The sequence below is a fragment of the Sus scrofa genome, chromosome 1 (assembly GCF_000003025.6).
Source record: "Sus scrofa isolate TJ Tabasco breed Duroc chromosome 1, Sscrofa11.1, whole genome shotgun sequence".
Lineage (NCBI taxonomy): Eukaryota > Metazoa > Chordata > Mammalia > Artiodactyla > Suidae > Sus > Sus scrofa.
In genome coordinates, this window is record NC_010443.5 from 6,862,694 (window position 1) to 6,886,456 (window position 23,763).

The 23,763-nt window shown below is 57.3% G+C and overlaps 1 protein-coding gene across 6 annotated transcripts in view; it reads left to right on the forward strand.

The window, feature by feature from the left end:
• Positions 1-20,862, forward strand: part of AGPAT4 (1-acylglycerol-3-phosphate O-acyltransferase 4) — a 121,822-nt gene extending 100,960 nt beyond the window's left edge. For 2 of the 6 annotated variants that reach the window (XM_021097343.1, XM_005654348.3), the window contains exons 3-9: positions 2,134-2,303; positions 10,020-10,181; positions 10,495-10,648; positions 13,403-13,505; positions 15,590-15,665; positions 17,854-18,052; positions 20,326-20,848. In XM_021097343.1, the coding sequence (XP_020953002.1) occupies positions 2,134-2,303; positions 10,020-10,181; positions 10,495-10,648; positions 13,403-13,505; positions 15,590-15,665; positions 17,854-18,052; positions 20,326-20,420 (959 nt within the window). In that variant the 3' untranslated portion in view covers positions 20,421-20,848. 6 annotated transcript variants of the gene reach the window in all.

The following is a 23,763-nucleotide window of genomic DNA, read 5'->3' on the forward strand; positions in this document are numbered from 1 at the left end:
GCTGCTGCTGTGACCTCTTAAAAAAGGCTGCAGTGACTTCTCATTGGCTTCACTGTGGAATCATTATCCTAACAGCTTGCTCGGGTGCAGGAGTGGCTGTAACCCCCGTCTCGGCCTCTCCCCGCCGTGCCCCCTCAGCGGTCACAGCGCCTCCTGTGCTTGAAAATTACCGTGAGTGTGACAGGAACAAGAAGAGCTTAACTAGTCCCCTACTGTGGGCGACATCAGGCCAGGTGCCTCGTAATCTAATACCTGCACCGTCTCTAGAAGCTTTTCCTGTCTTTATTCGCAGATGAGGACGTGGAGACCTATGGACACAGAGAGACAGGCCAGAGGTCTCGGGAACATTGAGTGGCCGCCCCAGGCCTGGAGCCTGGCTGTGACCGGCCCCCAAACCCGTGAGCCCCATGCTGGGCGGCCGTCCACCCCGTGAGCAGCCTCTGCTCTCCTGGCCTCAGGGCAGCGTCTCCAGGAGGATGGGAGCCCAGGGGCAGCCGTGGGAAAGTGAGAGGGGGGCTCAGGCGGGCCCTGGGCGGGGAGCAGCAGGGCACAGAGAGAGGCACTGGTACGAGGAGTCCCAGGGGACCGTTCCGCTTGATGCCGCTGCCTCGTGGGGCTCTGCGTTGGGCTCGCTCGGGCTCTGGGCGGAGCAGTGGCCCAGAGCAGTCCTGCCCGGCACCTCTTAGGAGAAATCAGTGCAGCGGGAGAAGCAGCTTTCTTCCCAGGGGGAACCGGCCCGCCCGCAGGGCTGTCCTGCGAGGGCACTCGCTGTGCTGCGTGCCCTCCCTTCCCTGGTGGCCGCTTCTGGCTGTCAGTCCCCATGTCACAGCCCGTGGGACACCTGCCTGGGGACGTGGCATCTTCTCAACTCCTCGGAATAGGCAGACTCTTCAGTGTCAAGTAAGGGATGTGTTCTGGGTGTTTCTACGGACACCGTAGCTGCGGAAGCCTGGGTTTGTTGGGTGTTGGCACGTGCTTTGCAGGGAGCATCTGTTGTGTGTTCTGCTCAGTCACAAAACCCTATGGGGCAACCCCCTCAAAGATTAGGGCACTGAGGTCCCATTGGTTTACCTGTCTAAAGCCCCAGAGTGGGCATGCTGAGAAACTAGACTGTAATGTCTTCTAGAGAGTTCCGCACCCCCCCTCCCACCCCAGTTCCTAAGCACCAGTCTCCAGCCTCCATGGGAGAGGCTTCCAGGGCAGCCACTCCAGCCTTTTACATATGAGGCTTGGCTGGAGCCGAGACCACACCAGCTGGGCTTTGTGTGTCACTTGGGGGGGGGGTACAGGGGCGAGGGATGAATGAGTCCTCAGCCTAACGTGTACCCCGTTAATCAGTTATGATAAAAGGGGCACGCCCTTTGCAGAGGGCTCATCGGCCACGCGTCCACTAGCTGAACATACATATAGCTTTAACCCTCCATTCCAGAGCTTGCTCTCTAGCTGGAGGTTTAGTGACCAAGGTTCAGCTTTTTTTCCGGACAATTTCTACGATGAAGACTTGTCCTGAGGCCACCAGGTTAGGAATTGGGGACCTGGATTCAAGGTGTCCCTGAAGAATAAAGACCAGTTGGTCCTTATTGCCCGAAAAAGGACTTTTTTATTTTCACCAGCTCCTGAAAAAATGTTTTAATCGTTTCGCTGAGGCCTGCGAGGTAGTGGCCCTCGTCTGTCCTTGGTGTTTGGGTGCAGGTGTCTCACTGCGCTGCTCCATCATTTGAGAGAAAGAATGAGTATTTAGTGTTCTCTGATGGCGTTGATAAGTCTCCTGATTAGTTATTTCCCAGGACGTTAAGACTTCTGCACAGCACCTCACGCGGCCTTTCAAGGCTCCGAAAACACAAGGGCGTGGATTCTTGATGGAGTCTGGCTTGCTGATTTATTTGTCCCCAAGGCACCTAATCAAGGAAGGCAAGCCATTTGCCGTCTCGAAGCTTCCTCTCCTCCCCTGGAGAGATGTTCGGCGTTCTCTCATTTTTCCTTCTGCTTCCGCACCTTTTCAAGGACTAGGGTTTGGCCCAAATGCCCTAGACCTTGGCCCTCGAAGCTGCTTTCCACCCCGGCGGGCGGGCGGGCGGGACCCGTGGCGACAGAGGGTGGGCGACGTGACCGACTGTCTGTGGTTTGTTCCAGAGCTGGTGATGCTGCTGGAGTGGTGGTCGGGCACGGAGTGCGTCATCCACACGGACCCCCGGGCGTACCCCAAGTATGGCAAGGAGAACGCCATCGTCGTTCTGAACCACAAGTTTGAGATCGACTTTCTCTGTGGTTGGAGCCTGGCCGAACGCTTCGGGGTCTTAGGGGTAAGTGCATCCCCGGCTCTGCTGCTCTTGGCTCTTTGCTCTCCGTGCTTCACGATTTGCAGGCGCCTCACCAGCCTTGGGGAAAGGGTCTTACCAACTGCTTTTTCTTCTTGCTCGGAATCAGGGTGCCCTCCGCTTGTGAGTAAGGATCCTGTTTATTCAGCCATTAGGTTGTGCCCGCGTTTCTCCGACTCTCAGTTTGTTTAACCCTTACAGAACCTCTTGGGAGTCAGGAACACATACCGGCCCTTTTTTATTTTTTATTTTTATTTTATTTTTTCCTGTTTTTTAGGGCTGGATGCCACTTCATAGTCTTTCCTCTTCTTCTTCTCCTCCTTTTTGTCACACCTGTGGCGTGCAGAAGTTCGCAGGCTAGGGATTGAACCTGCGCCACAGTAGCAACCGGAACCACAGCCGTGACAATGCCAGGTCCTTAACCCACAGAGCCACCAGGGAACTCCAACCACTTCGTATTCTTAATCTCACTGCTCTGCTCCTTCCCTGGCTGCCAGGCAGACCCCACCTCTGCATGCCTGTCCTCGTGGGCCCAAGAAAGCTGGATGTCTAAGCGAGAGAGTTTGACCTGCAGGGTTCAGAATTAAGTAGAAAATCTTGCTTTACTCCACCTAGTTGGCTTCCTGGAACTTCAGCTGTGGTCTGGGGGCAGCTGCTGATTTTCTGGGCTTCCCAGGCGGCGTGGGTTCACGCTCAGAATGTGAGACGCCTGTCATTTGGGGCAGCAGCAAGTGTGCTGGACATAGAGGCACTTTCCAGGGCCTGTGCCCTGCACCTCCAGTCCCTCTGTGGCTCTGTGACCACAGTTCCTTCTAAATACTTTTTTTTTTTTTTTTGTCTTTTGTCTTTTTAGGGCCGCATGCGCAGCATATGGAGGTTCCCAGGCTAGGGGTCTAATTGGAGCTACAGATGCCAGCCTACGCATAGCCACAGCAATGCCAGATCCAAGCTGCGTCTGCAACATACGCCACAGCTCACGGCAATGCCGGATCCTTAACCCACTGAGCGAGGCCAGGGATCGAACCCGCAACCTCATGGTTCTTAGATTCATTTCCGCTGCGCCACGACGGGAACTCCACGAGCTCCTTCTAAAAGCATCTTTCACCTATGTGTGCTCTTTCCAATCCTTGTGATATTGTTGCTATTTCCTTTTTACAAATAAACTGCCAGAGCCTCAGTTTGGGTAAAGAAATTTGCCCCAGGCTAGGACAGCTAAGTCTAATTTCAGAGCTGCCACTCGTTTCCTCCTGGATGGTGTTGGGAGGAAAAGCTGTGGGGGAACCTTTGTGTCGGAAAGTGACCAGGGCAGCCTGGGAGGGACAGGCCGCCAGTTTCCCCTGGCTCATGGTTTGTGCAGGGCCCACTCTGGGGAGTAAAAACCCTCAGTACCCTCAGGGGACCAGGGATGGGGCAGCAGGAACTGACAAAGCAGAGGCACAAACAGGGATGCTCACGGAAACGACCAGAGTCTGCCGACACAGTACAGGGACGAGGGTGGACCCACGAGGGGCTTGGAGGAGAAGTCACGTGGAGAGAGGACCTGGGACTGGAGGGGGACCGGGGGCTGAGAAGGGGAGGTGTCCTTGTGGTGACCGCTTAGCACTTTCAGCATTTGATTAGCAGAGACTCTGAAATCCTGATCGTTTACAATCAGAGCCCAAGGGTGCAGATGCATTGAAGGTTATTAAGCAGGGACTGCCCGTTGTAGCTCAGTGGGTTAAGAACCTGACTAGTATCCATGAGGTTGCAGGTTCAATCCCCAGCCCCACTCAGTGGGTCAAGGATCCAGTGTTGCTGTGAGCTATGGTGTAGGTCGCAGATGCGGCTCAGATCTTGCATTGCTGTGGCTGCGGCATAGGCTGGTGGCTACAGCTCTGGTTCAACCTCTAGCCTGGGAATTTCCGTATGTCACAGGTGCAGCCCTAAAAAGAAAAAAGTAATAAAAAATAAAATGGTAAGTTAGTAAGCAGAACAGTTGTCCTACGCAGGGACTGTTCACCTGGCACCCTGACTTCCTGATGAAAGCCGTGTCCGTCAGAGTTCATTTCTGACTCATAAACACCACACGGCAGACATTGCATGTGAGGGCATGAGCTTTGCCCCTTGGGCTGGAGACCGGCCAGGAGTTTGAGGAACTTCACGCAGCGAGGCAGTGGGCGGGTGCATCTCCCCTCGTGGAGTCCGGGTAGCCTTGCCGGGTGCCGTCAGATTGTCTAGATTCTTGCTGAAGTGCTTCCTGGAGCCCCCAAGGTCCTGGCAGCAGTGGAGGGAGGATGGGGAGGGGGCAGCAGATGACCTCATCATCCTACTCACCCCCCCCCTCCAGCACCAGGAAACAGTTGGTGCGATGGCTTTGGCTGTCTCTGCAAATTCTGATGCAGCCACGTGCTGACAGAGGCACTGGGAGAGGATGAGAGAGGGTGTCAGTGACCTTGTGGGGGTTGGGCCAGCTCAGGTGGAAGCACCAGGCTGTGTTCTCCAGGGAGGACTTTCTCCCTGCGTGGCAGGGAACCATTTAGCATCTTTGGGTGTTCCCTCAAGGGCGCGATGCCAGACGAGCAGCCCATATACTCCTATGACCCTTGAAAGGAATGAAACAGCATCTTGTTATGTGACTTGTTCAGCAGTACTTCTGTCTTAATTGACCTTCAAAAAAACTAACCTGATTCATCTTTTTTCTTTTGCTTTTTGGGGCCACACTTGCAGCACCTGGAAGTTCCCAGGCTAGGGGTCACATCGGAGGTATTGCTGCCAGCCTACACCACAGCCACTGCCACGTGGGATCTGAGCCGCCTCTGCGACCTACACCACAGCTCACGGCAATACCGGATCCTTAACCCACTGAGTGAGGCCAGGGATGAGCCCGCATCCTCATGGATACTGGTTGGGTTCTTAACCCGCAGAGCCACATGGGAACTTGCCACGATGGGATTCTTTCTAAAAGTAAAAAGAGGGTGCTGCTTTCAGTCCTTTTATAAGCTTTTACCCATGAGGTCCTTCGGGTGGCCTGTCCCCGAGGCTCTGGTACCACGGGAGCTGGCATTGCTGGCGCAGACCAGGCGGCGAAGGCTCTGGTTACTGCCTTTCGGGAGTTCGCTGGCTGCCTCCTCCCTGGGGTGCGGGTGACCCGTGGACAGCCCAGGGCGTGCGGTGCCAGGGTCATGACTCCCGAAGCTTCGGTCCTGTTGACGGAGCTTCCGCCCAGGAGAGTAGGTCGTGCTCTTTCACAGCGGCCCCAGAGGGTCCCCTAAGATCGTGTTGCCGGGTCTCTGCGCAGCGCCAGGGCCCGGTCAGCTCTCCGTAAAAGCAGCTGTTCTTGTCCGTTTTTATCTGCTCGGTTCGTGTGGCTTGGCTGTTACCCCCGAGGCCAAGTGGGATGTTCTTGTCGGGTGTTTAAAGAGGCCTCACGGGTTCGTTGTCTACAGCAGCGCCACAAGCCCCAAACCTAGTGCCTCAAAAGAAACTCCACTTATGCCCGCTTGTGTGGTCTGGGTCCCCGGCCCAGCTCCGTGGGGTCCTGGCAGGGGTGGCTCATGAGGCCGGGTGATGGCCTTAGCTGAAGCGTCGCCGTGCCGTGATCTGCCTCCAGGCTTGTCTCTGTTTGTCTCAGCCTGATCCTCCCCCGGCTTCTGCTCAGGTGTCACTTGTTCCGCGGGGTGGGGTGGGGCGGGGGCAGGGCAAGAGTGACGGGGAGAAAGCACCCAAGGCAGAAGCCACAGACTCCCTGTAGCCACACCTCGGAAGTGGCAGCCAGCACTTGTGTTGTAGTCCACGTGTCTGAAGTGAGCCGATGAGCTCAGCCCGCGCTCCAGGAAACAGGGAGGGACACGCAAGGGTGCCCGGAGGTACCAGGAGGCCAGGGTCACCGGGGCCACCGCGGCAAGATGTTTAACCTTGAACCTCAGGTCTCCATTGACTTAGTATTATTTACGGAATCCCGTAGAGCTTGGGCTGAAGCCCTGCGGCTTGTCTGCGCACAGGGAGAAGCAGAAGCAGGCTAGAAAGATGGTTCCTAAGCAGAGGGCACTCACGGAGCTCCCTACTGCCTTCTAAACACGAGGACACACGGTGGTGACAGTGGCGACTGTTGCAGATTCAGAATATTCATCTGACAAGCATATGTGTATATTTCCTGCAGAATACACTGTGCTGGGAGTTCCCCCTGTGGCTCGGCAGGTTAAGAACCTGACCAGTATTCATGAGGATGCAGGTTCCATCCCTGGCCTTGCTCTAGCGGGTTAAGGATCTGGCGTTGCCACGAACTGTGGTGTAGGTCACAGACGGGCTCAGATCTGGCACTGCTGTGTCTGTGGTGGAGGCTGGCCGCTGCAGCTCCAATTCGACCCCTAGCCTGGGAACCTCCATATGCTGTGGGTGTGGCCCTAAAATTAAAAAAGGCGGAGAAGACGACACTGTGCTGGTTGCTATGGAGATACAAGGATGGATTGAAAGCTGCAGCCCTTGCTCTCAGTGACTCTGTAGTATACACAGGCAAAGAAGGGGTGCATACTGGCCACACAACTTGGGGGTTGAGCGATCATAGTGGGGGGATGTGTCCCCTGGGGTGCCCTGTGTGTTGGATATCTCACGTATTTAACCACAGGCCACTCCGTCACACAGCAGCTTTCTGGGGGTCCTCTGTGACTCTGAGTGTCCGTGCTTCGTTTGCTGGGCAGGGCCGGAGGTCCAGGGAGCAGCTGGGCCACCGTGGTGAAGGCATGTGGTTCCCGAGCGATGAGAGATGCTGGTGAAGGGGTAATTATGAGGCGAGGGAAGGGGGTACCTGAGGGGAGATCCTGAGTGACAGGCCCCCTCAGCGAGGAGGCGGCCGGTTGCTGCGGTCCTGGGCTCTGCTGACCGATTCTTCCGCGGTTGGGCCTGGCCAGGCAGACACATCGGCCCTCCCTCACTGGCCGCCAGCCCAAGGTCAGTGCAGGGCGATGTTGGACTTACTAACCCAAATCAGAAAGAAGATGATATAAACCCCAAGAAAATCAAGAACTGAACCCAAACTGTCAATGTTGTGATTTGATTTTGCCAGGATGCTTCTGGTCTTTTCCTTGAAGTGGGCCTCCTTCTGTGCAAGATCACATATGTCTGAAAACCCACATTTCTTAAAGTTTGATTATAAAGGGACCACTTTTCTAACTGCAGAAAGCAAGCCAATGAAGATGGGTTTAGATCGGCTACGTGAATGTTATTTTCTGTAAGCCGCCCTCAGTTACCACCGCGCTCCCCCAAGTTATAGGCTTCCTGTGTTTTGTTTTCAAACACGTAAAACTCAGCACAGAAGTGGATCCTCTGAGAGACGGATTGGTGCCTCGTGTGCTCAGGTACCAAGAGCAGATATTTCTGTTTCCCTCTGACTCCAGAACAGTTCTCTGATGCAGGTGGCAGGGGCGAGACGGGTGTGCAGGCAAAACTCCCAGTGGTTGTGAGCCCCACACGTGCGACTCACACCTCGGCTCTGCATTTACCAGCTCTGTGACCTTGGGAAGCTTATCTGACTTTTCTGAACCTTGGCTAACCTTTCCCACCTCCTGCTGTTTCAGGGCTGAATGAATACAAGTAAGATGTCTCGTCAAGTGCGTAGCACGGAGTAGGTGTGTGGTAATTATTAGTTTCTTCGACCTTAATTCATTTCCCTCCGTCACATGTTTTCTTACGAAAAGTAGGATAAGTTGTGGGGGATGGAAGAGAGATGGAATATTCTCTCAGCGGGCCTGAACCTGCTCTCCTGGCACTGGGTCCCAGGGAGACGAAATCTCCCCATCACTTTACGAAGTACAAGGATGAAGTCCACCTTCGTCCCAGCTTCTGCCTTCGTGCTTGTCAGGCGCTCTTTGGCTACAGCAAGATTACAAGTTGTTAGCTGTAGAGACCTGTAGTTTTCCTTCCAAGCAGCTACCCCTGCAGTCGTGCTTCTGTCGCCCTGTGAGGGGGGACCCCAGCATCCTCAGGTGTGTCTGCAGGAGACGCCTCCACTCCCCGCCCCACTTAGTCAGTTACCAGTTAACCTGCAGCTTTGTCTGCAATGCTCGCAGGCTCCACTCTTGCCCTGGGAGGGGACAGGGAGGCCACCTTTGACCTCTGAATGTTCACCAGCTGGGCCAAGCAGGCTGGGATCTGCCATGATGCAGATAAGGGCCCTGAGAGAGTAGGGACCAGGCGAAATCCCTTACAGCCCCTGGGGCTGGGCCAGTCACGGTGCCCCTAGAGCCTGAGAACGTGGCCTTCGGAATGACAGGGAGTCTGGAAATGAAAGAGAAGGAAGCAGTGGCTGGGAGGACGGCGCCCAGCATCGGCCAGGGCCTAGGGGTTCATTAACATTTACCACGAACTTTGGCCTCCGACGGGCTGGCCCGGCCCAAATTCTCTGCTTCTCCAGCTGCTGATCTGTGATTCTGGGTGAGTCACTGACCGTCTCTGAGCCTCAATTTGATCATCTGTAGAATGGGTATACCTGTCCTACCGGTTTAGAATTCAACAGCATTTGTGGAACGCGTCCCCTGTGTTTGGCCATGACCCCTCACGGGCAAGTGCTCTGACCTCCGGGGACTTGCCTCTGGGTCCTCTGGGACAGGTCTGTGGATTTTATGTCTTGGTTCTCTGTGAGATAATTTGCATGTTGGAAATTTTCATGTGAGAAAAACACAACTCAAACCCGTCAAAACGTGGAGAGGCTGTGCCTGAAAGGTGTCTGTGCCTTTTCTTCTCCCAGTGGGGATGATGCTTCTTTTTTTGAAGGTCAAGGGAGCAAGTGGCTGCTTATACCTTTCCCTGGTCTGCAGGGACTGGGGACTGTGGCCCATTGCCCCTCTGCTGAGCTTTGTAGCTGTCGAGGGAGGGATGGGGAAGAGGCGGGGCCATGCTCAAGTGTCGCTCTTGCTCGCAAGCCTCATGGGTTCAGGGGCACAGAATGACGCTTGTCACCAGGAGCACAGCTAAGGCCACCGGCCAGTCCGCATCACCGCCTCCGTCATCTTTGTCATTGATGGATGGCAGCTCTTTCAAGGAGGACCTTGGCCAATTCCAAAAATGGGGGTGAAAAATGTGGAACCCAATCCACCAGATCAGAAGCTGTCTTTGTGTCTTCCCTGTCCCCTCCTGCCACTGGATCCTTCCCTAGCAGGTCACCGCCGGCACCACGTGCAGCCTTGGGGATGCGCTGGCCGGGGGCTGCGTGGAGTGCTCCCAGTGCACCTGCCGATCTGAGCGTAGCTCTGGGCTCCATCATTTCTTAGCCATCCGACCCAGAGAACCCGCTTTGCCACAGATCCTAGTCTTTAAGGGGAGCGTATCCGCCCCATGCAGAGCCAGCAAGTTCCCTGAGGACTGGGTGAGGTCTGCGGGATGGGCTTAGCCAGCACACCTGGAGGTGGGCACGAGGACGACACAGCCTCCCCACCACCCCCAGATGTCCCCACCTGCCCCCCACCCACCTCCCGTGCCTGTTTCCCCACGGAGAGCCAGGCCCCCTTGTTCCTCGCCCCTGCGGGGCCGAGTTGGCACAGCCTTGCCCTCTAGCTGACCAGTGTGGCAGCTCCAGGTCGACGGCTCCCAGCCCCCGTGTGCTCAGGGACCATCCGCAGGGCCCTGAACATTTCAATGCAGTTCACTCCTCTTTCTAGTGAGCTCTTTCGGCCGCCAGCAGGGCCGCTCGGCCCCTTTCACGGACGCCCTCGGGCCCTTCTGTTTCAGGGCTCCAAAGTCCTGGCCAAGAAGGAGCTGGCCTACGTCCCCATAATCGGCTGGATGTGGTACTTCACCGAGATGGTCTTCTGCACGCGCAAGTGGGAGCAGGACCGCAAGACCGTCTCCCGGAGCCTGCTGCACCTGCGCGATTACCCGGAGAAGTACTTCGTACGGGCGCCCCGCCCTCCCGCAGGCCCCGCCCCGGCCGGCCCCGCCCTCCCGCAGGCCCCGCCCCCGGCCTCCCGCCCGCCCCCCTTCCTCTGAGCTCAGGGTGCCGGGCTCCGCCCCGGGGTGCCCTTGTCACCCTTACACACACGCTCACCCCCCTGCCTCCTCGGCCTCCCCAAGTGTAAACCCTTTCTCTCCGAAGCTCCCCGGCTCTTGAACACGGTAGGCGCGGGGTGGCCTGGGCGTGTGCGGCCTCGGGGCTGTGTCGGAGGGAGCCCGGGGCCGTGTGTAAGGGCTGCTCTGTCCCCTCCAGTTCCTGATTCACTGCGAGGGCACGCGGTTCACGGAGAAGAAGCACCAGATCAGCATGCAGGTGGCGCAGGCCAAGGGGCTGCCCAGCCTCAAGCACCACCTGCTGCCTCGCACCAAGGGCTTTGCGGTCACCGTGAGGAGTTTGAGAAATGTAGGTAAGGACCAGCCCCGGCCCCGGCCCTGCAGCGAGGGAGCCCGGCCCCCCGGCGCCCCAGACGTAGCGCCGCCTCCCGCCCCCCTGCCCCCGACCTCGGCCAGAAGGCAGGAGGGGGGACGTGAGCACACGTGGGTACGCACGCGCGCGCACCCCAACACACGAACTCACTCTAAGCCAACGCTGCCCTCCGCTGCCCCACGCATGAACACACACACACACACACACACACACACACACACACACACACACACACACACACACACACACACACACACACACACACACACACACACACACACACACACACACACACACACACACACACACACGAACTCACTCTCACAGCCAACGCTGCCCTCCGCTGCCCAGCGCTGGGACTGCAGGCTGCGGCCCATGCTGGTCCCTGGGCCCCACACCGGATTAGCCCAGATTTTTATTTTTTGTACTAGCTGCCCCCAGGCAGTGAACTCTGTGACTTTGCCATCTGTCTGGCGGGGCCTCAATTACTGTCTGGAGCCCTAAATGACCGTAGGTAAGGATGAGAAGCAGGGAGTGGCGAGGCTTTGTGTCCCTTCTTGAGTTTGCAAACACAGGGTTTTTCCCCTTGCCTGGCCTGCGCCCGGTGTGTGGGTGGGGCCGCAGGAGTGTCAGCTGCTGTCAGTGAAGACCTTGAGGTCCCCACTGCCCCAGGCAGCCCTGGCTCCCCGCCCCTGCCCGGATCCCTCCCCTGCTCGGCTGCCAGGTTGGCGCTTCTGTGAAACCTCTTTGGTGTTGCAGGTGGGCCTGAACGAGGAACCCTGGGGAGGACCCAGCAGCATTAGTGTCTGGCTCATAATAATCAAATGTGGGCTGTAGGTAGCACCTCCTGCCGCCCCCTGAGCCCCCCTTCTGGGCCAGGTGGCGGTGTCCAGCTACCAGTTCTGCTTTTCCCCTGCCTGGGTTTGACCAGTGAGACTCCCTGACTTGAGCTTTGCCTGCAAGCTATCCTACCGCCATCAGTAATAATAGGAAGAAGAATCATAATCAATAGCAGGGCAGGTCTGATATGCTGGCAGCGAAAGCTCCTCACATGTAGCATGGCCAGAACATGTGCTGCCAAATGCAGTGAAGGAATTTTTTAAACTTTCAAGTCACAGATAAGGAGTCGGGCTGGGTGATAAAGAACTTCTCCCGAGTGACTCCGCTAGACCCCAGCAGGCCAGGGTCACACCCGGGCTGGCGGGGCTGCCAGGGCGCTCTCATCCTTCTCCTGGGCCTAAGCAGATGGATGGATCTAGTGCCAGGCCCAGTTCTGTCACTTCAAGACCTTGGGACTTCTGGGGAAAAGGAGGGCGTTGTGCAAATTTAGGCTGTTCTCTGGGGAATCCTGTCCCATCCTTGATTATTCCAAGTAACCCCCAGCTCTACGGCAAGCATCAGGCTCCTGTGTAAGAGCAGCCGGAAGAAAGAGCCAGGAAACCACTGAGCCCCGGGAGCTCTCCTGCCCCTCGCTGCCCTCAAACCCTGTGTCTCTACAGCCAAACCCTGTGCAGCCTGATGCCTTGGATGCAGCGTCATTTCACGCTTAAAAAGGCTGAGCAGTGCGCTACACATGCAGGTTGTTCTCTGCCAGCCTTGCTCTGCCTCAGGAGGGGACACTTCTCCCTGCGCCCTCCCCCAGAGGACAGGGGAGTAGTTTCAGTTCCTTGGGTGGAGGGGTGGGTGGGGACTCTCTGCTGGCACTTTAGCTGAGCTCCCGCTGCCAGAGCATCCCCTGGAGACCCCACGTGGTGGCCGGCGGTGGGTAGGAAGAAATGGATGGTGATTTCGGAGCCTGGGTCCTTCACGCCCCCAGCCAGACCAAATGACTTCCTGGCCACCCATCACCCCTGCTCACCTGGGTGATGGCACTTGCAGGTCTGCAGAGCTCTTGGCAGTGTCCACTGAGACCGTGCTGGGCTTTCTGGGAAGTTCCAGCAGGTCCTGAGTCCCATTCTCCGGGAGGGCTAGGCTTAGGGTGGACTCTCCGGAGGACCCCACCGTTGGGAAAAGGTGACCCTGGGATTCCTACCCAGACTAACTCCCAAACTCAGGTTCATCCCACTGCCCGGTTCCGGCTTACTGACTCTGCAGGAAGGGCCGTCCACCCACCCCTCATGTGTCCTGCCACCCAAGAAGCGTTCATGGAGCCTGGTACAGGCCCTGGGGCTGCAGTGGTGAATCCTGACATGACTTTGAGTCTGCCGACAGGTGGACTCACCCTTCGGTAGACCCATTCATATCACACATGCCTGCTTCTCAGCCCTGTTGCAACTGACTTAGGACGTTTCCAGTACCTTATTTTAGTTTTGTAACTCTCTTATTTTTCTAGAGGAAAAATGCACATAGAGTGGTTAGGCTGCCCTAGCTCAGACACATCCTTAGATAGCATCCTTGGGGTCGTTTATCTTACTGTTGCTACTTGTGTAAATATTAGTGTCTGTTGAAGGACCTACGGCTGGGACATTGCAGTACTGCTTTCAGCTGCGCTGACCTCAGCAGTGAGTGAGTGCTCTTACCGAGATGCAGTGTGCTTTTCTGATGCTGGCATGTGTTCACGTGTTGGACGGGGACACGGGCGGTACAGAAAAGCATGAGGAAGGAACCCGTCGGCCTTTCACGCCAAGATAATCCGCTCTCAACTTGATGATTGTTTTCCAGTGTGTATATCTACAAACCGAGATTGGGTTCACACGCTATATACTGCTTTGTATTTGTTTTATTTTTTTTATAGTTTCAGCTGTATATGACTGTACACTCAATTTCAGAAATAATGAAAACCCAACACTGCTGGGAGTCCTAAATGGAAAGAAATATCACGCAGATTTATACGTTAGGTAAGTTGGCTCCACTTCCTTTCCAGAAAATCGAGCGCCCATCCCCAGGGAAAGAAATGACGGATGAGCCGCACACCTTCTTCCAGGGAAATGTGTTCATATTTTCTTGTCTGCGGGCCGAGTGGAAACGCACGTGCTCACGGTGCTGTTTATATTGAGAGAGACGCAGGCCCCGTTTTAAATAATCCCGATGCCGTCCCACCGGCTCGTTCTCATCAAAGATCCCGTGTCCAACTTTAGTCACTGTCTGCATATTTCAGCCTTTTTCATTACCGTGAGTTCTGTTTCGGTGACTTGTGATCTTTGATGTTGCCACTGCGGCAAAAAGATGACGACTCACCGAAGGCTCAGATGATGCTGAGCATTTTTTTTGTCTTTTTGTCTTTTCTAGGGCTGCTCCCGCGGCATATGGAGGTTCCCAGGCTAGGGGTCGAATTGGAGCTGTAGCCGCTGACCACAGCCACAGCAACACGGGATCTGAGCCGCATCTGTGACCTACACCACAGCTCACGGCAACGCCGGTTCCTTAACCCACTGAGCATGGCCAGGGATTGAACCCGCAACCTCATGGTTCCTAGTGGGATTCGTTAACCACTGCCCCAAGACGGGAGCTCCTGGTTAGCATTTTTTAGCGATAAAATCTTTTGCTAGGGTGTGAACACTGGTTTTTAGACCTAATGCTTCTGTATCACAGGTGGCAGTGTCGGCATAACTTTTATACGCACTGGCAAACCAAAAAAAAACCTGTGACTCGCTTTCTTGGGATACGTGATTTCTGTGGTCAGAACCCAACCAGCAATCTCTCTGAGGTGTGCCTGTATTTTTAAAGAGTAATTTTTTTTTTAATGGCCACACCCACAGCATTTGGCAGTGCCCGGGCCAGAGACTGAATCCAAGCCACAGCTTCAGCGACACTGGATCCTCCAATCCACTGCACCAGGCTGGGGATGGAACCCATGCCTCTGAAGTGATCCGAGCGGCTGTGGTTGGGTTCTTAACCCACTCTACCATGGTGGGAACTCCCAGAGTCATTTTTAATTATGTGAAAAACTTAACTCGTTAGAAGATGAAATCCCACAGTTTGCTCTCTTAACAGGCAACAGCGGTGGACAAATTCTAAGAATGTGTCCTGGAGTTCCTAAGTGGCTCCGTGGGTTAAGGATCTGGCATTGTCACTGCTGTAGCTCTGGTGTAGCCGTGGTGTGGGTTCAATCCCTGGCCTAGGAATTTCTGCATGCTGCAGGCACTGCCAAAAAAAAAAAAAAAAAGTGTCTCATTACTAAGATGGTCATTGGTCCAGAGTAGGAAATGAAATGAGCCCGAGACAATCATGATGGTTGCAGAAATTCACATGAACAAGATCAGGTATAAATGACCATGCCTCGAGGTCACCAAAGCTGGCAGCCTGAGAACAGACAGCAGTACGTATGGACCAGGAAACGTGACCAGTGACTTCCTTGCTCAGGATGGGCTGTGTGCAGGTGGCCGAGCCTTAGCGCTGGTCAGCCCCCAGCCCAGGGCCGCCCTGGAATCTCGGCACCCCCAGGGAGCATGGTGCCTGAGCCCCTGGGTTCTCCCCTGCTGGGGGACTGTCCCTTCACCAAGACACAGGTCGCGTTATGCGTCAAAACCCTGGCAGAAAGTCTGCCTCTACGGAGCCCAAGAAGCCAGAGGCCTTAGGTCATCGCCTGCCTGAGAGCAGCGCAAGCGTGTTAGCACCTCCCCGGGGGCTGCGTGTGTAGGATTATCTCCCATGGCAGGTGGATGCTGGCACTGGCTGCCCTCTGTGGAGAGGCGGGCAGCAGGTGTTGGGAGCTCTTCCGGGAGGGGAGGGGGAGTGGCGGGGGGAGGGGGGGCGGTCCTCCCTGGTGGGTCCGAGTCGTTGAAGCGGGCTCTCGGCCGTGACTGCATAGGGACCAGCACTTGCCCAGCTTGCATGCGGCTCCCCCGCTTTCAATCCACTGAATGACCCTCTTCCGCATTACCCGGGCTGCCCCGATGGAAACGGGCGAGAGGGGGTGGGCATTGTTGTCTTCGAGCCCGGGCTGGGGGCCCCGCCTTGCTAGCTGCTCTCTGCTTCGCAGGCGGATTCCTTTAGAAGAGGTCCCCGAAGACGAGGACAAGTGCTCGGCCTGGCTGCACAAGCTCTACCAGGAGAAGGTCAGTGCGGCGGGCCGGCCTGCGCCACCTGAGGGCTGGTGTCTGGTGGCGCCGAGGGCGCTTAGGGCGCTGGGAGGAGGGGGGCGTCTCCCGCCCCCGGAGACCTCGCAGCGGAAATGAGTGACCCCGGGTACTGCGGCTGCGCCCCTCGGCCGCGGGGAAAAGAACGTATTTTTCAAGGGGGCTTCACAGAAAGAATGGGACTGCTTCGCGGGCGTGGTGAGCAGACACGGAAGTTACGGCCCCCAGAGCCCTAGTGGATTTTCCCAAAGGGGTCTGAAGGCAAAGCATTCTTGGGGTGGGGTGGGGTGGGGGGGTGTTCCCTTGGGCCGTGATGCTCTGGGGCCATCATCTCGTTGCCTGTCTGGTCTCAAAACACCACCAGCACAGGCAGGACGGACCCACGAGGGTGTTGATCTGTTCAGCGCCCCCTCCCCGCCTCCTGTCTGTGGTCCAGCCCCCTCCCCCTAGTTCTTTTCCCTCCTCTGAGCAGAGTCTCTCGTAGTCTCTCTCCTCAAAGGCACGAGCTCGGCAGGGGCATCTAATTATTCTTGTCCGAAACCTTGATCTTCCGAAGGAGAGAAGCTGAGCTTCCCTCGGTGAGGAAGGCATTTGTAGGAGCAGGTCTCACTGGGAAAAACTTCCTTCTGAGCCGTCACACCTTTGAGACCCAAACCAGCTCATTATCTAGAGTCAAACCCGTCTGGTGGGTTTCTGATTTCCTTTCACCAAATTCTATGACTAGCGACCGGCTGGCACGTGCACCTTCTTTGGCCCGCTGTCCAAGAGCAGATGGTCACTCAGGTCCTCACCCAGGGACCCACACTGCAGCTGAACAGGACGTTGCACCCCACCCTTGAGAATGTGTTGGGACTTCCGTTCCAAAGACTTCTAAACACCTAACATCAGGTGAAGCAGAGACAGGCTTATAAATATGCTCAGGCTTTGGAATCCTGGTTTTCCCTTAGCAAAAAGTCGTTCCTGTGTTCCTGCAAAAATAGTTTTCCAAAGAGGGGTTTAAAACTCCACTCTCAGAGCCCGGCCGTTTTGGTCTTTCCTGAGTGGCTTATGGCTTATGGGCACAACTCTCCAGCCTCCTCTTACGGGTGGTAAAGGCGGCCTGGTCTGCCTACCACCAGGTCATGGAACTGGGCCGGTTCCTGGGCCTCGGCCTCTGTGGCTTAGCAGGGTTGAGGGGACGCTGCTTCTATGGCCTGATCTGAGGACCTGCGGGTGGAAATGCCTGGCACTTTTTAATAGAAAGATTCTGAGTTTCCGAGGTTCTGTGCTCATGCCTGCCTGGGCCCTGACAGAGAAACACAATAGAAATTCTTTCCCTCTGGTTTCTGTGTGAGGCAGCAGTTTCCTTGTGCTGCTCTGGATTAATCGGTTAGTTAAAAAAAAGGCCCCTGTTTGTGAGAAAAATATGCTTTAAAAAGCCTCATAAGCGAATCCTTTCATGAAAAGCCAGATGAATAAATCTATAACAGATGGGGTCCCCAAAGTCCCTTGAAGCAAAGGCGGGTTTTTCCATCGGCAGTTTCCAGCCCCCGCCCTGCTCCGGCAGGACTGTGTCCTCCTGCAAACGGGCTGCTGGCCTTTCCCCAGAGGCCCCCTTTCTTCATGCTGCGGCCCCCCGATCGCCCTCTGACCCATGTCTCCTTAGGTGAGGGTGCTCAGTTTGGGGGGAACCACCCAGTTCTCGGCCCTCGCGCCAGCGGTGAAGATGCGAAGGTCCAGCGGAGGTGGGATCGGCCCCATCTTCTGGCTCGAGCAGCAACGCCGGGCCCGGGCCCGGTTCCGGTCCTTTCCCAGACCGATGGGCCTGCAGCCTGGCCTGCGGGTCGTGCACGGACCTCTGGGGCCGTCCTTCCCAAGAGGGGTGACCATGGAGCGGTGGGGAGAGGGGTCAGTGGTGCCTCCAGGGGCAAGGAGGGCGTTTCTCTGGTTCTCGTGTCAGCTCTGTTCCTGCGGGATCCTGCGTGGGTCTGGGGCTTGAGGTGCCCGCAGTCTTGGGGCCCACCACGTAGGGCACCGGTGCCGGCATCCCCTCCGCTGCGCGGTGTCGGAGGGCGGTGCGTGGGGTCCAGGCCTGGCGTTTCGGGGCAGCGGCTCGCAGGTTTCGGCGGGGGGCGAGGATGGCAGGGGGCCGCGGTGGGCGCGAGGTCAGGCGGCCCTCTGCCCTCAGGACGCCTTCCAGGAGGAGTACTGCCGCACGGGCACCTTCCCCGAGACGCCCATGGTGCCCCCGCGCCGGCCCTGGACGCTGGTCAACTGGCTCTTCTGGGCCTCGCTGCTGCTCTACCCGTTCGTCCGCTTCCTCGTCAACATGGTCAGCAGCGGCTCCTCCCTGACGCTGGCCGGCTTCGTCCTCGTCTTCTTTGTGGGTGAGTCCGGGGCCGTGGCCGGGGAGGGTATTGCAGGGCTGGGGCCCTGCGATGACCATGCACGTCCATGGGGAGAAACTGATCTGGGTTCGGGATCCCAGGCCTGGGCCACTTCCCGCTGCCGCCAGGGCGCCCTCTGCCCAGGCGGGTGGGGTCTGGGCCCCCGGATTGGCAGGGCTGCTGCTGAAGCCCTCCAGGGGCGAGCTCTGCTCCCCCACCTCTGCAGAGGCTCCGCTCTGTTTCCAGCCACTTCGTCCTTGTCCCCCGCTGAGCAGGACTGACAGAGGCTCTCTGCCTTTCAGCACGGGTCTGGGCCCCCTTGGAGAAGTGTGGGTTGGCTGCCGTGCTTGGCGGTCGCATGGGGTTGCTGGGTCAGTCTTTCCACTCGGCCACACAGGCTTTATTTGACCAGTATGAGGTCTCTGACGCCTGCCCTCTCCCCCTGCGCCGCCACTTGTTTTTTTTGTTGTTTGTTGTCGTTTTTTTTGTCTTTTTGTCTTTTTAGGGCCACACTCACAGCATATGGGGTTCCCAGGCTAGGGATCTAATTGGACCTGTCTGGCCTAACCAGAGCCACAGCAACGCGGGATCCGAGTCGCGTCTGCAACCTACACCACAGCTCAAGGCAACACCAGATCCTTGACCCACTGAGCAAGGCCAGGGATCAAACCCACAACCTCATGGTTCCTAGTCGGATGTGTTTCCGCTGCACCACGACGGGAACTCCCAACTTGATTTTGCAATGGGGCAGCCAGGTGCCACTGCCCCCCCGGGGGGTGGACCCAGCCCTTCAGCAGCGGCTGCAGCAGGAGGGCAAACACAGACCCCGCCCCATGGAGGAAGAAGCCGGGGTCCCACAGACAAAGGCTGGGGAAGGGCTGCCAGGTGCCAGGTGAGTAGAGCCCAACACGCCAGGGAGACGTCTCCAGCGGGGCATCTCCAGTGCTGGCCCCAAAGCCTCACCCCCGAGAGCCCGATTCTTGCAGCTGTCTGCCCTGAGTGCCTGTCTTGGTCAAAGCCTTTCAGCCCTGGAGCCCGTGGTTCACTCTGCAGCACCGTCAACTCCACTGTACACAAGTTCTAATACTGGGACAGAGGCTCACGTCCCCGCCGGTTTGGAGCCGGCTCAGGTTGCAGGCAGCCCCGGGTGACTGGCGCACGGGCCATATGAGCTTCAAACGTGGTGGACTCGCTGGCTCTCCGAGAGGACATGAAAACAATGCTAATGCTCCGTCAACAGGCTCATGAGGACTTGGAGCTTTCGGCCACTGCCCACCTACCCACACTTAACACAGACCGGGCTGCCAGGCCCTGAGTCCCCTGCTGGGCACAGCACAGTGACTAAGACGTGATCTCTGGGAGTTCCCGTTGTGGCTCAGTGGGTTAAGAACCTGACTGGTATCCATGAGGACGCAGGCGTGATCCCTGGCCTCGCTCAGTGGGCAAAGGAATCGGTGCTGCCACGAGCTGTGGTGTAGGTCGCAGAAGAGGCTGGGATCTGGCATTGCGGTGGCTGTGGCACAGGCCAGCAGCTGCAGTTCTAATTCGACCTCTACCCTGGGAACTTACATATGCTGCAGGCGCGGCCTAAAAAGCAAAAAAAAAAAAAAAGGACGTGGTCCCTGCACCCAAGGAGCTCGCCCGGCCTCTCAGAGGGGAGCTCCAGCTGCAGCTCCTGGGCTCTAGACCTGTTTCCCAGGATCCTTGTGGTTAAACCTGGATCTGGTGTGTGTCCTGCACTTTCTCTGTTTGGGCCAAATCCCGCTGTTGGAGAAAAGGCTTTCCGTGGAGGCAGGGACTTTGTCTGCTGCTCCAAAACTCGCGTCAGAGGCAGCGCTGGGACCCGCTGGGCCCCGAGTAGGCGGTTGATCAATTGCATTCTCCAGGTCCTGGCCCATCCTTCTGGAGGCTTTGCTGAAGGTGCCTGGGAGGTAGCACACTGCTTTCACCAAAGAATCCTCTTTGCCTCAGGGATCAGCACAGGAAGCAAGCCCCTGGGTATGGCCGGGGACGGCTTACCAAGCTCGGTGCACTTCCAGTGCTGCAGGATTAAAGCTCGCCCCCGGAACAGCCTTGCTGTTTTCACGTCACTTAGTCTGATTAGACCCCCCATGCCTGTGCTCAAGGGCAACTGTGAGGCCGGGACTAGGAAATGAGCCCTGAGTCCGCCAGCTGGTGCTTGGGAGTCAGCGACAGCTGCCCGCTCGGGTTCACTGGGCCAATCTCAGTGGAGTCCCTGCGGCCGCCTCCTAACCGCCCTCCTGTCTCTGCAGCTTCCATGGGGGTCCGATGGATGATCGGCGTCACAGAAATTGACAAGGGCTCCGCCTACGGCAACATGGACAGCAAGCAGAAACACAGCGACTGACCCGGGACGCGTCACCATCCAAAGGGGACCTTGGGGGACTGGTGGACACTGCCAGCATCCTTGGTGGGACCCAGTGACAAGGCTGGGGGAGCCCCGCTAGGGAGGCAGGGGCTTGGTCCTCGAGCCAGGAGGGGTGAAATACGTGTTTAAATCCTTTTCCCCCATGTGCTTTAGTGGGCTTCGGTTCTCCTTCTTTCCGCGTGAGTTTGTGCCTGTGTGCGTGTGTGTGAGAGAAAGGACACATGTGAGTGTGCCAGGCGGTGCGTGTGATCACTGAGAGGGCATCTGAGGTGCAGGGGGAGGGCGGAGACGGGGAGCTCGGGGGGAGTTTCCGTTCATCCTTTGGTGCTGAGTTTCTGTAACCCTGGATGGCCAGAGCGTGAAAGGCACTTTAGGTAAGATGACTAAATTAAGCCTCCAAAAAAAAAGAAAGAAAACTAAAGTGTTTGGCTCCTCTGTGGTGTGTTCACATAGGCCGCCCCTGCCTTGCTCTCTGGACCACAGGGCTCGGGGGCGCTCAGGATCTGGAGCAGGCGGCAGGGCCCGGCTGGTTAGAGGTGGGCTCCGCCCAGCCAGGCTGCTGCAGCAGACGCCGGGGCTGGGGCCTCCTCCTTCCCGGAAGGGGCTGGGAGGCTGGCTGGGCGGATCGCAGGGGCGTGACTGGGCCCCGAGGGGCAGCTTTGGTTTCCCCAGTCTCCCGGCAGTGGCGTGTCCCCCGCCTGAGTCCTGAAGATGTGCCCAGCTAACTCCCTGAAGAAACGCTTCCTGAAACTGAATGTTCACATCAAGCCCGGGCGCTCAGCGGCGATTTGAGATGACTTTCCATCCCCTCGCAGCAGCAGGCCGGAATCGGGTCCCCGAACAAACGCAGGCTCACTCGAAAAGGGGACCGCAGGAGCCAAGGTGCTCCCGAGCGGGGTCAGACTGGGCCAGCGCCGGGGCGCGAGGACCCCTGGGGCTCCTGCTTTCCCTCCGGGCACCCAAGGGTTCCACTCCTTGGCGCCAAGGGTGGTCCCTGGAGCGATGGTCCCTGTGCGGGGCTTCGGCAGATGGCTGCCCGTCAGCAGAGGCCAAGTGCAAAACAGGGACAAAGAAAAGCGGTGATAGTCCCAGACCCCACGTGACTCCAGGCTGCGATGCCGCGGCACTCAGAGAAGCCCTCTGCCTGAGGGACGGTGGCGCAGCAATGCCACGACCTGCAGAAGTGAAACGGGAACCGCCAGGCTCGGTTGTGGGGAGAGAGTCTGGCCGGGCCTGAGTTGGCTCTCACTGGTGCCCCAAGGGCAGGCTAGAAGGCCCTGTGCCATCCCCGCCGGTTCTAAACGCACCTCCTCCGAAGAGCAGGGATCCGGGGCCGTTGGCTGGGTGTGCACACGTGGCCCTGCATGTTGCCGGCAGCTGGATGGGTCGTTCCTCCCTGGGGATCTCGTGGCTCCACGGAGGACAGAGGCGAGCAGGCAGAAGTGCCGGCCACGCTCCCAGCTGCGCGGTTCACCCTCTGCTGGTTGGCTGTGAGCCCTGGAGCCAGTCGCTTCACCTCTGTTTGTTTCCCCATCTGTAAAATGGGCGGTGAATGAGGCAGTAGGTGAACACACTTTAAGAATCCCTTAGTTAGAAGGGATCAAAGCTCAGAGAGTGGCCTCCTCGTTGCCATCCCCAAAACGCTCAAGACATCACCTTGAAGGGTCCGAAAATGTGTCATTTTTAAATCACTGTCATCTTCTTCACTGAACAGCCATCTAAGTTCTAACTCACCCACTCCTTCTGCCTGGAATGTAAAAGGGACCCACAGCCATTTAATTTTCTCCTGAACTGTTTCTGGGACCAAACACAAAACGTAGCAAGGAAAACAAGTCCCCTCACCCCCGTGTGGACCTGAGGCTCCAGGTCGGGGCAAGGCAGGCAAAATACTCTCTTGGGGAGGAACGGGCCCTCTTTCTGAAATTGCCTTACAAAGCCAGAGCGGGCAGGGCACCAGGCAGCAATCCTAACGGCTTTTCAGGTGCTGGGCCCTTCCAGCAAAATGCATTTTGCTTTGAGGCAGGGCCTGTTACCGCAAGGGCAGAGGCAGGCGTGCAGGACAGTCATTCCTACCCGAATCCCCGCCCAAGTTCCCGGCTCACCTTCACCTGGGTTCCGGTGCCCAGGGCTTTTACTTTTCTAAGAATCAAAAACCTGTGGACTTGAAGCCATCTCTCTGTCCCCGAGCAGTGCATGATGAGACGTGAGTGCCAGGTCCTGTCTGTCCTGGCAGCCCAAGCCAGCCCAGCTGGGCCTGCTGGGAAGTCCGATGTGGGAGAGGGCAGTGCAGTTTCCTGCAAACTGGAGACCAGGGCAGGGTCCTCCCAGCTGTTCAGGGCCACATCCTAGAACCTGCAACAATCTGTCTTTACGGCCACACTCCTGGCACATGGAGATTCCCAGGCCAGGGATTGAATCCCAGCCACAGATGCAACCTACAGTGCAGCTGTGACAATGAGGGATCCTTTAACCCACTGTGCCCAGGCAGGAGCCAACCTGCATCTCAGCAACCTGAGCCCCAGCAGTGGGATTCTTAACCCACTGTGCCACAGCGGGAACTCTCCTCCCTGCTGCTTTGAGGCAGGGAGTTTAAGGCACTTCTAGGAAACCAAGTCCACAGAGAGTTTTTATTAAAAAACACCGGCCATGCGAAATACGTTTAAGGCAAGTGGGCCGATTCCGTGACTAGAGGTCAGTGTGATTAGCTGTGCAGGGGGAAGAGAGGCACTGAGTTACCTGCTTCCTTGCTCAGTCCTGCTGGGACAGCTGCCAACTGCTGTATTTGCTAAAACAAAACCTCTTTAAAATAGCTACTCGTGTTTAAAACTTTTAAATCACTAGCATTTTTCTACTATATCCCTGAGTGCACCTGAAAGTCAGGGATGTAAGCCCTTCAGTGTGCAGCGGACGTGACAGTCGCAGAAAGGGGCCCCTGCTTCTCTCGGGGCGGAGCGGGCCGCTGAGCTGGCCCCCCAGGCCAAGCGGAGGCGGCTTTCGAGGCTTTAAGGTCCGACTCCGACTCACAAGCAGGGACGGCGCTGGGGAGGAATCTGCGACGTCTCCGGGGCACCTGTTCCCGCTCAAACCAGAGTTGAATCCAGCTTCCTCCAGGGCGCACGTCGGCCTTGGGCACAGCTGCCGGGCCACACCGGGGAGGATGCAGTCTCGGGGTGCTCTCATCACCTGAGCACGGCTACAGGAGGGCAGTGCCACTACCTCCTGCCGTTTCTAGGACCACAGGAGCGGGACAGGCCACAACTCCAGGGCCCAGCCCGCACTTGGCTGCGTACCGCCCCTCTGCTGAGCTCCTGGGAAGGCCACC